Genomic DNA, 13,880 nt, shown 5'->3' on the forward strand with positions numbered 1-13,880 from the left:
GCCTGTGTTGGATCCCTGCACATATACCACATACATCTTTTACTAGGAGCTAACTATGTTGTCAGGATTAGCTCTGCCCTGGATATTTCAGTCTTCACTACACACACAAAACTTACATCTACATCAGATCAGAATTTAGGAGTTATACCTGAAATCTAAAGATGGAAAATGATTGGGAATCAGGATGAGAATCAAATTTTAGCTAAACTTCAGGGCACAAATATATTTTGTCTTCTGGCCAGTGACCAATAAAAACTTTGAACAATATTGTAAATAACTTACCATGCAGAAATAGACTATTTGGCTCACCTGATTTTCTCCAGGAGAAAGTGAGGACTGCAGGTCAGAGTCGAGAGTATGGTGTTGAAAAAGCACAGCAGGTCAGGCAGCATCTGAGGAGCAGGAGAATCGACGTTTCAGGCATCAGCCCTACTTCATTCCTGATGAAGGGCTTATGCCCAAAACGTTGATTCTTCTGCTCCTCGAATACTATCCGACCTGCTGCGCTTTTCCGGCACCACACTCTCGACTAATGATAGGCTCACCCCAGTCCGCTTTCAATCTATTTTGTCTAACCTTAACTGCATATCTTTCTATTCTGTTTTCCCTCATTTTTGGTTTCTTTGTGTGTTTGGAGTTCCTCCTGAATTCTTATTGGAATTATTAAAGACCACTGTTAGACTTTGTGCACATCAGTAGTCCTTAATAATTCCAATAAAGAATTGTACCCTCTCAAAAAAACACAATGTAATTGTAGACCTCTATCATGTTCTCTCTTTCTTGACATGGATAACCTTCAAGTTATTGTACTTTTTTTTGCACTATTTCTATATAATTTATAAGACAGAGGGGAAAACTGTGCACAGTATTATAAGTTTGGATATATGGCAGCAGTGTCAGCCAGTGAAAATACTTAAAATAACTTCATTTCCACATTTTGGTCCTGAAAATTATCATCTAACAAAATAGCTTTGAAGTGCAGTCACTCTTGTAGTGTAGGAGATTCTCAGCAAGAACCAGATAATCTGTTTTAATGCTGACTGGGACAGATAGGGAAAGAAAGAAGTGAGTAAGAAACTACTTGGCAATCACCTCAATACACTATGAGGCTTGCAGCAACGAGGGGCAGTTCAGTTTGTGATTATAGGTCCACATATGTACATCAGCATTGTTTTGATTCTACAGACACAATTCAAATGCTTAATCCTATTTAGATTTTAATTTTTTTATGTATCTACCATTTAGATTTTATTCCATGAAAGTTTAATTGAATACAACATTCCCCTAGGATACAAATTATGGAAATCAGCTCAAAATATCCAACTTTACTCATTAATTAGATTCTGGAGTCAATATATATTCTTTTGCCACATTCCCAGGACAAGGAAGCCTTCTCTGCTTTCCTCTCTTGCATTACATTTCACTGGACCCAGCTTCATCCAATACTTTACACCATGCAATTTACCTATTCCTTTACCATAAGTTGTCTTAACATCTTCTTTACCCTGGCTCTGTATTTCTTCAACTGTTGTTCATCTCTGAATCTTATCCAGTTTCAATAAAACATAATTGACCTGAAATGTTAAATTTGTTTCTTTGTCCAGAGGTGATGCCTAAACCTGAGTAATTGCCAGCATGTGTTTCAATTTTCCAAAATTCACTTTTGTCTTTCCATTTGAAGGCTCTACATCTCTATCTCTATTACAGCCCAAAGGAGACTGGCATAATATAAATGGAGAGAGTGTACGATGCTGAGACCATTAGTCAGAGACAGGGAGAGAGCAAACTGTGAGCCTCTTTTTCAGAGGTGTTATCTTAAGACCCAATTTGTCCAATGCATTTTTTTACTGACTTTCCATCTTGCATACTCTGTGAGCTCATCCAAGACTCTTGTCCATATCTTTACTTGCAGCTTTCATTCACTCATCACCCTTATACTCAGACTGAGAATGCACTGACCTACACTGGTTCCTGATCCACTAATACTCGATTTTGAAATTCTTATCTTTGTTTCAATTCCCTCCTTAGCCTCAATCTTCCCTATCTCTATATCCACCTCCAATTTTACAACCCTTTTGATATCACAATGCTCCTCTAATACTGGCCTCTTGGATAGCCCTGATATTCACAGCTCAGTTTCTAGCAATGCCTTCAAATGTCTAAACTGTAATCTTTGCAATTCCTTTCCTAAATGTCTCCAGCTTTGTTTCTTCCTTTAAGAGAATCCTTAATACTTAGCTCTTTGACCACATTTTTGATCGCCTTAATTTTTCCTTCTATGAACCTATTTCAAACCTGTTTTGATAATGACTCCTGTCAAGTGTCTTGGGAACATTAAAATCTCCTGGACAATCATAGCTGCTAACCTTACCTGAGCTTGAAGGAAGCTGCATGTGACTACACTTTTATTTCAAGTAATAGTAATGTTATTATACACGCAAGTTTCTGTTAAAGTAAAAGGCAAACATACACACAAGTCACAGTCAAGTAATTATTTTATTGTAGTCCAGTGATAATGACAGTACAGAATTCCCTTGCAGTCAGCAAAGGGGGAAGTTTTGACCTGTTTAAAATACAGTATAGTAATGGGAGTGAACTCCTACACAATGCTTACACAAGTCACAATACAATGAGGCAAGGACTGCATGTGACTGACTGCGTTCGCACGGAGAAAGGAAACAAAATGTCTAGAAAAATCAAGTATTCCCAAAATCACGAGCTTTTGTTCTTTTCCTGGTCAGACTTCAAGTTGTCATTTGTTGTGCAGAATGCAGTGCACCATCCAGCAATAAGTTAACTCACAGGTAAGTGTCACAGTCCATGATTCCACTCTGTTTGGTTAATTTAATTAATGTAACGATTAACCAAACGAGTTATATTTACACAGTGTGAGGAAACTCAGCAGGAGATGAAAAGTAGGGGGTTTGGTTTGAGGGGTAGTGGAGGGGTGGTAGGAATTAGATTGTGGGATATCTGCAGTTAGCAGCTGTGTTCTTGACAGAGTTAATGCTTTTGCACAAAAATAATGCCAGTTTGGAAAAGCTCCATTTCAATAATGCCACTGTGAACATGACTGGCTTCAACATGGCGAGACACTAAGTTGATAATCCTACATGCCTTCTCCTCTCCAGCTGTAAATATACAAGTTCACATTGTGTACTAAAAACGTAAACTACACTGCTAGCCAGACACAGGTATGAGAACATCGCACAGTCACTTTCTGAAGGATGGACAAAGCCCCAGTGTAGATTCCGACATAGAATGTTATCCTGAGATTAATCTTCTTCGCTACCAGTTCCTGACCGTTCCTGAAAAGGCACAAGAACAAACAAAATAATAAGAATATAAGAAATAGGAGCAGGAGTAGGCCATTTGGCCCCTCTAGCCTGCTCCACCATTCAATAAGATCATGGCTGATCTTCTACCTCACCTCCGGTATCCCACACTAACCTATATTTCTTAATTCCCTCAGTACCCAACATCTATTCTTGTCTTGAATGTACTCAATGACTGTGCATCCTCAGCTCTCTGGGGTAAAGAATTTCAATGATTAACAACTCTTTCACCTCAGTCCTAAAATGCAGCCTGTTATCTTGAGACCATGACCTCTAGTTCTGGTCTCCCCAGCTAGAGGAAACATTATCCCAGCGTCTACCCTGTTAAGCCCATTAAGAATTTTATATATTTCAATGAGATCACTGCTAACTCTTCTAAATTCTAGGGAATATAGGTCTAGTCTACTCAAATTCTCATGGTCTAAAAACTTAATGTTCCATCTCCATTCCAGCCCAGTTCCTTTAGTTCTCCTTTCTAGTGCAGCAATCCAGCTGACATTTTGCCACATTTGAAATTCACTTGATAAATCTAGTGACAACATACAGACAAACAATTGTGATCATTTATATAATTCCAATTGTACAGCTTTTGATTTCTTGACATTTCTCCTCCCGATACACCTCCCTTCCCACCTTTTCCAACAACTACTCTTGTTGGCACTGGCTACTATTGTTACTTTATCTAATTGCCTGTTGTTCATATGCAAGCCTCATTAAGTATCTGGAGAAGGTATTTGACCATGATGAGATTGCCATAGCCAAGTCTGGTCCTATTCTCACCTAACGTTCATATATGTGTGGTTTCCAGTCGGTATTTCTAGATAGTGATCAGAAGTGCGAAGCCCAGCTAATTTCACTGTTCCCTGGTCCTGGAAACAGAAAAATCAATTGTTGCACCCAGAGACTCACACTGGCCAATATCATGCCAGAGTAAATTGATAAAAATAGATTTGTAGATAAAGGAGGCACAGCAGCTTCTTATTGCAGAGGTAGGATGTGAGTTCCAGATCTCAGGCTGGTAACTGCGGGGACAAGGGTGGAAATAGGGAGGTGAGGGGAGGGTGGAACACATAGGCAGTTTTTGTCCTTCTAATATTGCATGGTGCAGTGCAGTTTGTATAAAAAGCACAAGAAAATTGTTAACTGTAGCTGGTGAATTAAATGGCAGGCAGCTGCAGGTCTCAAAAGCTACAACTTTGAATGCATGAGGTCAACATGGAGGAGGGGGCTATTGGCCACCCAATACTGGAGATCCCGTGTCACTGGCTTTAACACAACTTTGTACAATGTAAATACTGAATAACGGGCTCAGGTACTGGGTCCCACCTCATCCACTTCCTCCTCTGTATCATCATCGCTTACAACAGGTTTGGATTTAGAGGCACGACTGGAGCGTTTGCGCCCTTTCACTCGATCCTGGCTCTTCTCCTTTCGGCCTAGCTTAATTTTCACTTTCACTGAACGAGCTGAGAGAGAAAAAAAGAGATGGATCAGAAAGATGGACATAATCCAAGTTCATCTGCTCTCATTATAACCAGAGCAATGCAGTAATTGGAGCCAGAATGTGTTCATATCACTCTGGCTATCCTCATTTCTTAATTTAGTAAGCAGAATCAAAATTTACTCAGTCAACTCAAGTACGTTCCCTTGAACCTGCATGTGTTCATTCATTTAGTCAATCAGGATATGTTTCCTTGATCCAGTGCATTATCAAACAAATTAGGAATAGAAATAGGTCATTTGCTATTCAATAAGATAATGGTTATCTGACTATTTCAGATTCTTGCCTCACCCAATAATCTTTTATCCCTTTCTTATCAAGAATCTATCCATCTTTACCTTAAAAATATTCAGTGTTTGCTTCTACTGTCTTTTGAGGACGAGAGTTCCAAACATTCACAATCCTCTTTGAGAAGATATTTCTCCTCATCTTTGTCTTATTTTTAAACTGTGCCCGCTAATTTTAAATTCTCCCACAAAAAAAATCCTTTCCACATCCAACCTGTCATGACCCCTCAGGATCTTAGATGTTTCAAATAAATCACTTCTTACTCTTTTAAAGTCTAGTGAATACAAGCATTGCCTGTCCAACCTTTCTTTTTAAAGCAACCCATTTACTTCCTTCCTTAAATAGGGCGACCAATAGTCCATAATATTGTCTACATGATACTCAAGATGTGGTATCACCAACACCCTTTATAAGTGAAACATAATTTAAGCATATTATAATTGCTGTTACCTAGGGATGCCTTTTCTATGAGGTTATTAATTAACCCTATATTATTGCATTATACCAGATCTAGTATAGCTCTCTGTGGTTGGCTTCAGAATGTAATGTTCAAAGAAACCATCTTGAGTATGTTCGATGAACTCATAATCTAGGCTACGTTTGCCCTTCTGTTCCCTCAACTCAAGGATGTTCCCTTGATCCTGAGCAAGCTCATTCTGTAATTGCTTTGTAAGATGCAGTTCATAAGCATATGTCTCACATTAAGGCCCTATTTAGACAGATCATCATTTCAGTCTGCCTCTTCCCCTGTGGATCCTTCACTGGTGGAGAGCAGCTAGGGCGCTTTCCCCATAGTGACAAGGTAGTCAAAGCTGGCTAACAGATTAACTGGACAGAAGCAAATGTGATGTGAGGAAAACTTCACGCAGCGAGTGGTTAGGTTCTGGAATGCACTGCCTGAGAAAATGGTGGAAGCAGGTTCAACTGAAGCTTTTGAAAGAGAGTAAACTGTTATCTGAAAAAGAAGAATGTGCAAGGTTGTGTGAAGGCGGCACTAGGTAAGTTGCTTAGTCAAAAAGCCAGTGCTTTGGGCCAAATAGCCTTTATGTCATAAAAATTCTTTTATTTTGAGAAAGTAAAAAGCTTGTATGTTCACCCTACAGTGAGTCAATGGTTTTTAAAAAAGTGAATGCAACACATTCCTGACCATTATTTACATAAATTTGGCAGTTACAGAATTCTAACCCCTTTGCTGTCCATTCTCATGTCACCAGCACAAAATAATTTCACAGAAATCGACCTGAAAGATTTTGAGGGAATGGAGGGAATCTAACATGAACGTCAGGATTGGAAATTCTAAAATAAAACTCTCAGGACAAAATGAAAACAGTGCTCTCGACAAGTCTTACATTCTGACTCGGATCCTTCCTCCTCCTCCTCCTCTCCTTCCTCACTATCATCTTCACTATCTTCCTCCTTCTCGATTTTCTGTCGTACGCTGGTAAAAACAGACTGAAGTACAATTGAATCCTCATAGATCTAGGAGTACAAGAGAGGGTGTGTTTAACTGCAGATACATTGGCAACACAATCAATCAGGGATGCATAGCACAGGATGAAAGATCAGACAGAGGTTCTGCACCAGTGTTATCCACCCTTTTTGCACAAGGGGTTCCACATTTAATTTTTTCTGTCACTGGAAGGGAGTGCATGATGGTGGTGTTTGGGTGAACAAATTTCAGAAAGATAAGCTTTGACACAGTACTAAACAGACAATTCCAAAGCAATAAATTGATAATTTAAATGACTTATCAATACAAGATAAAAGGGATAATAAAAATGTGTCAAGCAACAGGGCTAACTAATACAAACTTGTTGTTTGGCCTATTGTGGCCGCACTTAATTTGAATACCACCAGCATGTGCAGTAACAAATGCACAAACACGGGAACACAGTGGTGCAGTCTAATGCGAGTGCAGTCTAATGGCCCTTTAACTGAGACAGGATCAGTATAGTGTTAGAAATAGCTTTTAAACATGAGCTGCAGCAAGATAATGTGTATGTATGTTAGCAGCAACAAAATGCATAACCTGGCACATCAGGCTAAATCATGTTTTTTATAACACAAGCTGCAGTATCGCTATATTCTATGTATGAAATAGACCTGATGCAATATGCAGTATATTGTGATGTTGACTATAGAAATTGGAGGAATAGAAATATAGTGTTTTTTTTATTGACCAGCTGTTAATATCTGCCCATGCACACACCAATGGCCATTTTGGTTAAGAATCAGAGCTTGAGAGAAAGTTACAGATTAGGTCCCAAGTCGTCATCACCAGGGACCTGGGCAGAGACCAGGGTTAAGAAATTGAGTTAAATAAGCACTGACTTTGGTTCACCTCTGATGGCATGTACATCTGAGCTGGGTACAATAGAATTCATTCAAAACTCAAGCTAATTGTGACTAAGGTTTTCTAGGTGTGTTTGGCTTAGTATCACTCACTTACTCACTGAACCATTCCAGCATCACATTCCTGATGGTCCACACAGTTCTCATTCTTTTAATCCCACCAGCCCATCTGACTAATTTTCACCTCTATGACTGCCTGACTCTCATTCCCAAATTCTTATTTGTGCTACCCCTCCCGTGCACACTCGCCAACCTTGACAGCTTGCCCAACTCTCATCCCTATTCCCTCTCCTGATGGCCTATTGAACTCCCATTCTACCGACTCCCCTCACCCTCGCTCTGAAAGATAGCTAACCCAATGACCCTAGTCAACTGTATTCTTCTCCTCCCTCAAACATTGGCCTTCTATTCCTACTGGCTCCTGTGGTCTGACACATTCCTAAACCTAAAACCCTTAATACCCCTGTGTATACATTGTGATTTCAGGCTCAAGTGAGTGAAACTAATCACGTTATGCCATTTGTTGCTCCTCCAATCACTGTATTTTTCTCTGTCACAATTGTGGCTGATAAGCAAAGAACCAGTCTCTGATTCCAGGAGATGCTCATTGCAAAAGTCTCAATTACCCTTCCATTTTGAACATGGTTGCTGGCACGTAGGACACTTCCATAGGCTACTTTGTTGCCAACACGCTGCCTGTTGGATAAGCCCATTTTTGGTTTTCCCTTCTGGCTTAGGAAAGACATTTTCAACAAGCCTTAATCAGGAAATGTAATGAGTGTTGGCGGGGTAATTTGTGCAATGAACAGTTGATGGCTTAACAGATTCTGTGGTGTCACAGGGCTCAAATGGGAAGTCTTCACTAACTATCTCTGCAGTGTTCAGGAATGCTAATTTCTGAAAAGGCCAATCAGTGGATAAACTGCACTGGATTACAAACAAAGATCGCACAATGATAGAAAACAAAGGTGTAGAGCAGAAAAATCAGGAAGTTCTGTTAAACTGTTATATGTCATCAGTTGGGCCTCAGCTGGAGTATTGTATCCTAATCTGGGCACAACACTGTGCAGAGGGGAAATACCAAAATTCAATTACAAGAGAGGTTAGGATTACTTTCCCTAGAAAAGGTTAAGGGGAGATGTAATAGAATTGTCCATGGATAGATAAAGAAAAACTATTTCTAGTGACAAGACAGTCAGTAAACAGAAGAAGTATACTTTAGAAAACTTTGAAAAAAACATTTTGGGTGGTCCTGAACACTGCAGAGATAGTTAGTGAAGACTTCCCATTTGAGCCCTGTGACACCACAGAATCTGTTAAGCCATCAACTGTTCATTGCACAAATTACCCCGCCAACACTCATTACATTTCCTGATTAAGGCTTGTTGAAAATGTCTTTCCTAAGCCAGAAGGGAAAACCAAAAATGGGCTTATCCAACAGGCAGCGTGTTGGCAACAAAGTAGCCTATGGAAGTGTCCTACGTGCCAGCAACCATGTTCAAAATGGAAGGGTAAAGACATTTTTTAAAAATGCAATGAGTTATGATGATCTGGAATGCATCAGCTTAAAAAATGGCTTTTGATAAGGTTCCATACTGAAAGGTGGTCAACAAAATTAGAGTTAGTGAGTTTTGAGAAGATTTGTAGCTCAGGTTGAGGTTCTGCATGTAGGTTTGCTCACTGAGCTGGAAGGTTGGTTTTCAGACTTTTCCTCACCATACAAGGTAACATCATCAGTGAGCCTCTGGATGAAGCACTGGTGGCATGGCCCAACTTCTATTTATGTCTTTAGATTTTCTTGGGTTGGTGATGTTATTTCCTGTGGTGACATTACCTCGTGTGGTGACATAATTTCCTGTGGTGGCATAATTTCCCATTCTTTTTCTCAGGGGGTGGTAAATGGGATCCAAGTCAATGTGTTTGTTGATAGAGTTCCGCTTGGAATGCTAGTGGCTAGATTAGATTAGATTAGATTAGATTACAGTGTGGAAACAGGCCCTTCGGCCCAACAAGTCCACACCGACCCGCCGAAGCGCAACCCACCCATACCCCTACATTTACCCCTTACCTAACACTACGGGCAATTTAGCATGGCTAATTCACCTGACCTGCACATCTTTGGATTGTGGGAGGAAACCGGAGCACCCGGAGGAAACCCACGCAGACACGGGGAGAATGTGCAAACTCCACACAGTCAGTCGCCTGAGGCGGGAATTGAACCCGGGTCTCCGGCGCTGTGAGGCAGCAGTGCTAACCACTGTGCCACCGTGCCGCCCGATACATGATACATGAACATCAGCGAGCCACAAAAAGACATGACCCACTCTCACAAGTATCCTTACATACAGATGAGGAAGGACACCACTTCAACTGGGACAACATATCCATCCTAGGACAAGCCAAACAGAGACACGTACGAGAATTCCTAGAAGCACGGCATTTTAAGCGGAACTCTATCAACAAACACATTGACTTGGATCCCATTTACCACCTCCTGAGAAAAAGAACAGGAAATGACATCATCACAGTAAATGACATCATTAACCCAAGGAAACCTAAACACAAATATAGAAAGCGGGCCATGCCACCAGTGCTTCATCCGGAGGCTCACTGATTATGTTACCTAGAATGGTGATGAAACGTCTGAAAACGAACCTTCCAGCTCAGGAAACAAACTTACATCCAAAATTAGAGTGCATGGGATTAGAAGAAATTTATAGGATGGTTTGAGAATTTTATCAGATAAACGCAGAGAGTAGAAATAGGGATCAATTCTCAGGAATCGCAGGTAGATGGCTAGTACCAGGATCAGCCTTGGGTCTCAGCTGATCAAGAACCAATTATACTATTTTCAAATTGCTGATGACACAAAACTAGGTGGGAATAAAAGTTGTGAGGAAGACCTGGACAGGTTAAGTGAATGGGTAAAAACATGGCAGATGGAATATAATAGGAATCAGTGTGAAGTTATCCACTTGTTGAAAGAAAACATATAAAGTTGGAATATTTAAATTTTTTTTTTTAATGAGTGACACGCAGGTGCAGCAAATGGTATGTTGGCCTTCAACGCAAGGGGATTTGAATAGAGGAGTAAAGATGTTCTGCTACAATTGTTCAGAGCCTGGATGAGAATACAGCTGGAACATTATGTAAAGTTTGGTCTAAGGAAGGATATACTTTTATACAGAAAATTTAATGGACATTCATTAGACTAATCATGGCAGTAATGTTTCTGATATTGAAGATACTGGGCCAATATTTTCCAGAGTTTAAAGGAATGAGAGATGACCACTTTCCAACTAACAAAATTCTTATAGGGCATGATAGGGTGTATGTGGATAGCATGTTTCCTTTGGCTTGTGTATTTAGAACTAGAGGATGAAGGCTCAGAGGCTCGGTCAGCTTTGGGGTAACAGGAGGTTGTTGCAGATTGTCAGGTCTGGAGGGTGTTATGGGTGAGTCAGGTTCAAATGAATACATACCCAGGGTTGGACCAAAGGGTCTGTTTCCATGCTGTACATCTCTATGACTCTATGACTATAAGTGTGGCTGGTTTTTATCCCTTCTACATCAAGGGATATGTAGATAGCATATGAAAGTGGTGCTGAGTTAAATGATCAGCTATGATCTAACTGAATGGTGGAGCTGGCTCAATGGGCTGAATGGCTTGTACCTCCTCTTATGTTCCCAGACAGGAGGGGAGCAAGACTAACTGACTCTTTTTCAAAAATACAGCACGGACATGATGGGCCGAGTAACCGTCTTTTGTATTGTATGATTATATGATTTCAAACTTTTTCAGTTACCCACCAGTGATCCCTCCAGGTTGTAGGCCTGTGCATTCTGACATAGCAACATCACATCTCTTTCTAGGTCATTGAGGCTACGGTACTTGTGATTACGGATCCGTTCCTATTAAGAGAAAGATAACAGCTCATCTACCAGCAGAACTTTTTCAAATCTAAATCATTCTTCCAGGAATGTGTAGTGACCCTAATTAGTGCCTCCTGTTACTTAGAATGGTTTATAACATAGAAGTTGTCTGGGGTTTTCTGATCATCTGCTCTCTGAGATGCATGGATCAGTTTGAAGAAACAAAATGCTCCAAATACACACAAAGGAAGGAAGAGCAGACAGGGTCAGTGATTTTCTAAAGAGCACACTTCCCATCAACCAAGCGTTGAGTGATTCTCAGTTCAACAGGACAGAAACTTTAACCAAGGCCATGACCACAGAAGGTGACAGCAAATGTTCTGGTAACGAAAGAAAGCAATAAGGGATTCAGGGGCACATACTGGGTCCTATTTTATTGACCTGCTCAAGTACCTACACATTGAGATATTGGGCACCAGTGTACTGGGTTATATATCATCAGACAGGGGCATAGTCTATTAGACTGTGCCACGTTCCAACACACTGGGGAGCAGAGAATTACTATGTATCATCAGACAGGGCATGGGCATTTGGACTGTGCCACATATTGTCAGACTGGGGCAAAGGGGTATATTGATCTGTGCTATGTACAGCCACACTGCAGCATGGACCATTGGACTGTATTGTGTACCATTACACTGGGGCATGGACTATTGGACTGTGCCATGGATCAACATACTGGGGCATGGACTATTGGACTGTGCCATGGACCATCACACTGGGGCATGGACTATAGGCTTGTGCATGTACCATTTAATACTTTCACCTACTCTTCCTTAACCTGGCTGCTTCATATGCCACTTTATGTGTAGCATTACTACAGACTGGCAACCACCATCTATGAAAGGATCAGTGATGGACAGAAGAGTATTTTTTTTAAATTCTAGAACAGTCCATGTAACAAAAGGATTCATTCATAGGATGTGAGTATCACTAGCTAAGCTAGTAATTTTTGCCCATCCCTATTGCCCAGAGAGCAGTTAAGAGTCAACCACATTGCTGTGAGCCTGGAGTCACATGTTGGCCCAGGTGAGGCTGGCAGATTTCCTTCCCGAAGGATATTAGTGAACCGGATAGGTTTTTATGACAATCAACAATGGTTACATTAAACTAGCTTTTTATTCCAGATTTATTTTTGTTATTGAATTCAAATTTCACCATCTTCCACGGTGTTTTTCAAACCCATGTCCTCAGAACATTAGTCTGGACCTCTGGATTATTAGCGCTGGAAATGTGTTGCTGGAAAAGTGCAGCAGGTCAGGCAGCATCCAGGGAACAGGAGAATCGACGTTTCGGGCATAAGCCCTTCTTCAGGAATGAGGAAAGTTTGTCCAGTAGGTTAAGATAAAAGGTAGGGAGGAGGGACTTGGGGGAGGGGCGTCGGAAATGTGATAGGTGGAAAGAGGTCAAGGTGAGGGTGATAGGTCAGACTGGGGTGGGGGCGGAGAGGTCGGGAAGAAGATTGCAGGTTAGGAAGGCGGTGCTGAATTTGATGGATTTGACTGAGACAGGCTGGGGGAGAGGGGAAATGAGGAAACTGGTGAAATCCGAGTTCATCCCTTGTGGTTGGAGGGTTCCTAGCCGGAAGATGAGGCGTTCTTCCTCCAACCGTCGTTTTGTTGTGGTCTGACGATGGAGGAGTCCAAAGACCTGCATATCCTTGGTGGAGTGGGAGGGGGAATTGAAATGTTGAGCTACAGGGTGGTTGGGTTGGTTGGTCCGGGTGTCCCAGAGGTGTTCTCTGAAACGCTCCGCAAGTAGCCGGCCTGTCTCCCCAATATAGAGGAGGCCACATCGGGTGCAGAGGATGCAATAGATGATATTTGTGGAGGTGCAGGTGAATCTGTGGCGGATATGGAAGTTTCCTTTGGGGCCTTGGAGGGAGGTGAGGGGGGAGGTGTGGGTGCAAGTCTTGCACCTCTTGCGGTTGCAGGGGAAGGTGTCGGGAGTGGAGGTTGGGTTGGTGGGGGGTGTGGATCTGAGGAGGGAGTCACGGAGGGAGGGAAAGAAGCCCTCCGCTTCTTTCTTTCCTGCCGTACCGACCAGTCTACACCGCTGAGGCCAAACGCCAGCTCGCAGATACCTCCTCCTACTGCCCCCTTGACCATGACCCCACGCCCCACCACCAAACCATCATCTCCCAGACCGTCCATAACCTCATCACCTCAGGGGATCTCCCATCCACCGCCGCCAACCTCATAGTCCCACAACCCCGCACCTCCCGCTTCTACCTCCTGCCCAAAATCCACAAACCTGACTGCCCCGGCCGACCCATTGTCTCCGCCTGCTCCTGCCCCACTGAACTCATCTCCGCGTACCTTGACACCGTCCTGTCCCCCTTAGTCCAAGAACTCCCCACCTACGTTCGGGACACCACCCATGCCCTCCACCTGCTCCATGATTTTCGCTTCCCCGGTCCCCAACGCCTTATTTTCACCATGGACATCCAGTCCCTGTACACCTCCATCCCC

The 13,880-nt window shown here is 42.0% G+C and overlaps 1 protein-coding gene across 9 annotated transcripts in view; it reads right to left on the bottom strand.

Moving 5' to 3' along the window:
* Positions 1 to 2,477: 2,477 nt before the first annotated feature.
* The window catches only part of smarca4a (SWI/SNF related BAF chromatin remodeling complex subunit ATPase 4a), a 110,924-nt gene continuing 99,521 nt past the window's right edge, over positions 2,478 to 13,880 (bottom strand). For 8 of the 9 annotated variants that reach the window (XM_087983417.1, XM_087983416.1, XM_087983415.1 and 5 more), the window contains 4 exons: positions 11,287 to 11,388; positions 6,474 to 6,603; positions 4,662 to 4,801; positions 2,478 to 3,308 (listed from right to left, as the gene is read on the bottom strand). In XM_087983417.1, the coding sequence (XP_087839543.1) occupies positions 3,276 to 3,308; positions 4,662 to 4,801; positions 6,474 to 6,603; positions 11,287 to 11,388 (405 nt within the window). In that variant the 3' untranslated portion in view covers positions 2,478 to 3,275. Of the gene's footprint in view, positions 3,309 to 4,115; positions 4,205 to 4,661; positions 4,802 to 6,473; positions 6,604 to 11,286; positions 11,389 to 13,880 lie in introns of all 9 variants that reach the window. The other variant, XM_087983418.1, reaches the window with a different exon arrangement.

The sequence above is a fragment of the Chiloscyllium plagiosum genome, unplaced genomic scaffold, assembly GCF_037043375.1.
Source record: "Chiloscyllium plagiosum isolate Xiang-an unplaced genomic scaffold, Cpla_swu_hap1 HiC_scaffold_45, whole genome shotgun sequence".
Classification (NCBI taxonomy): domain Eukaryota; kingdom Metazoa; phylum Chordata; class Chondrichthyes; order Orectolobiformes; family Hemiscylliidae; genus Chiloscyllium; species Chiloscyllium plagiosum.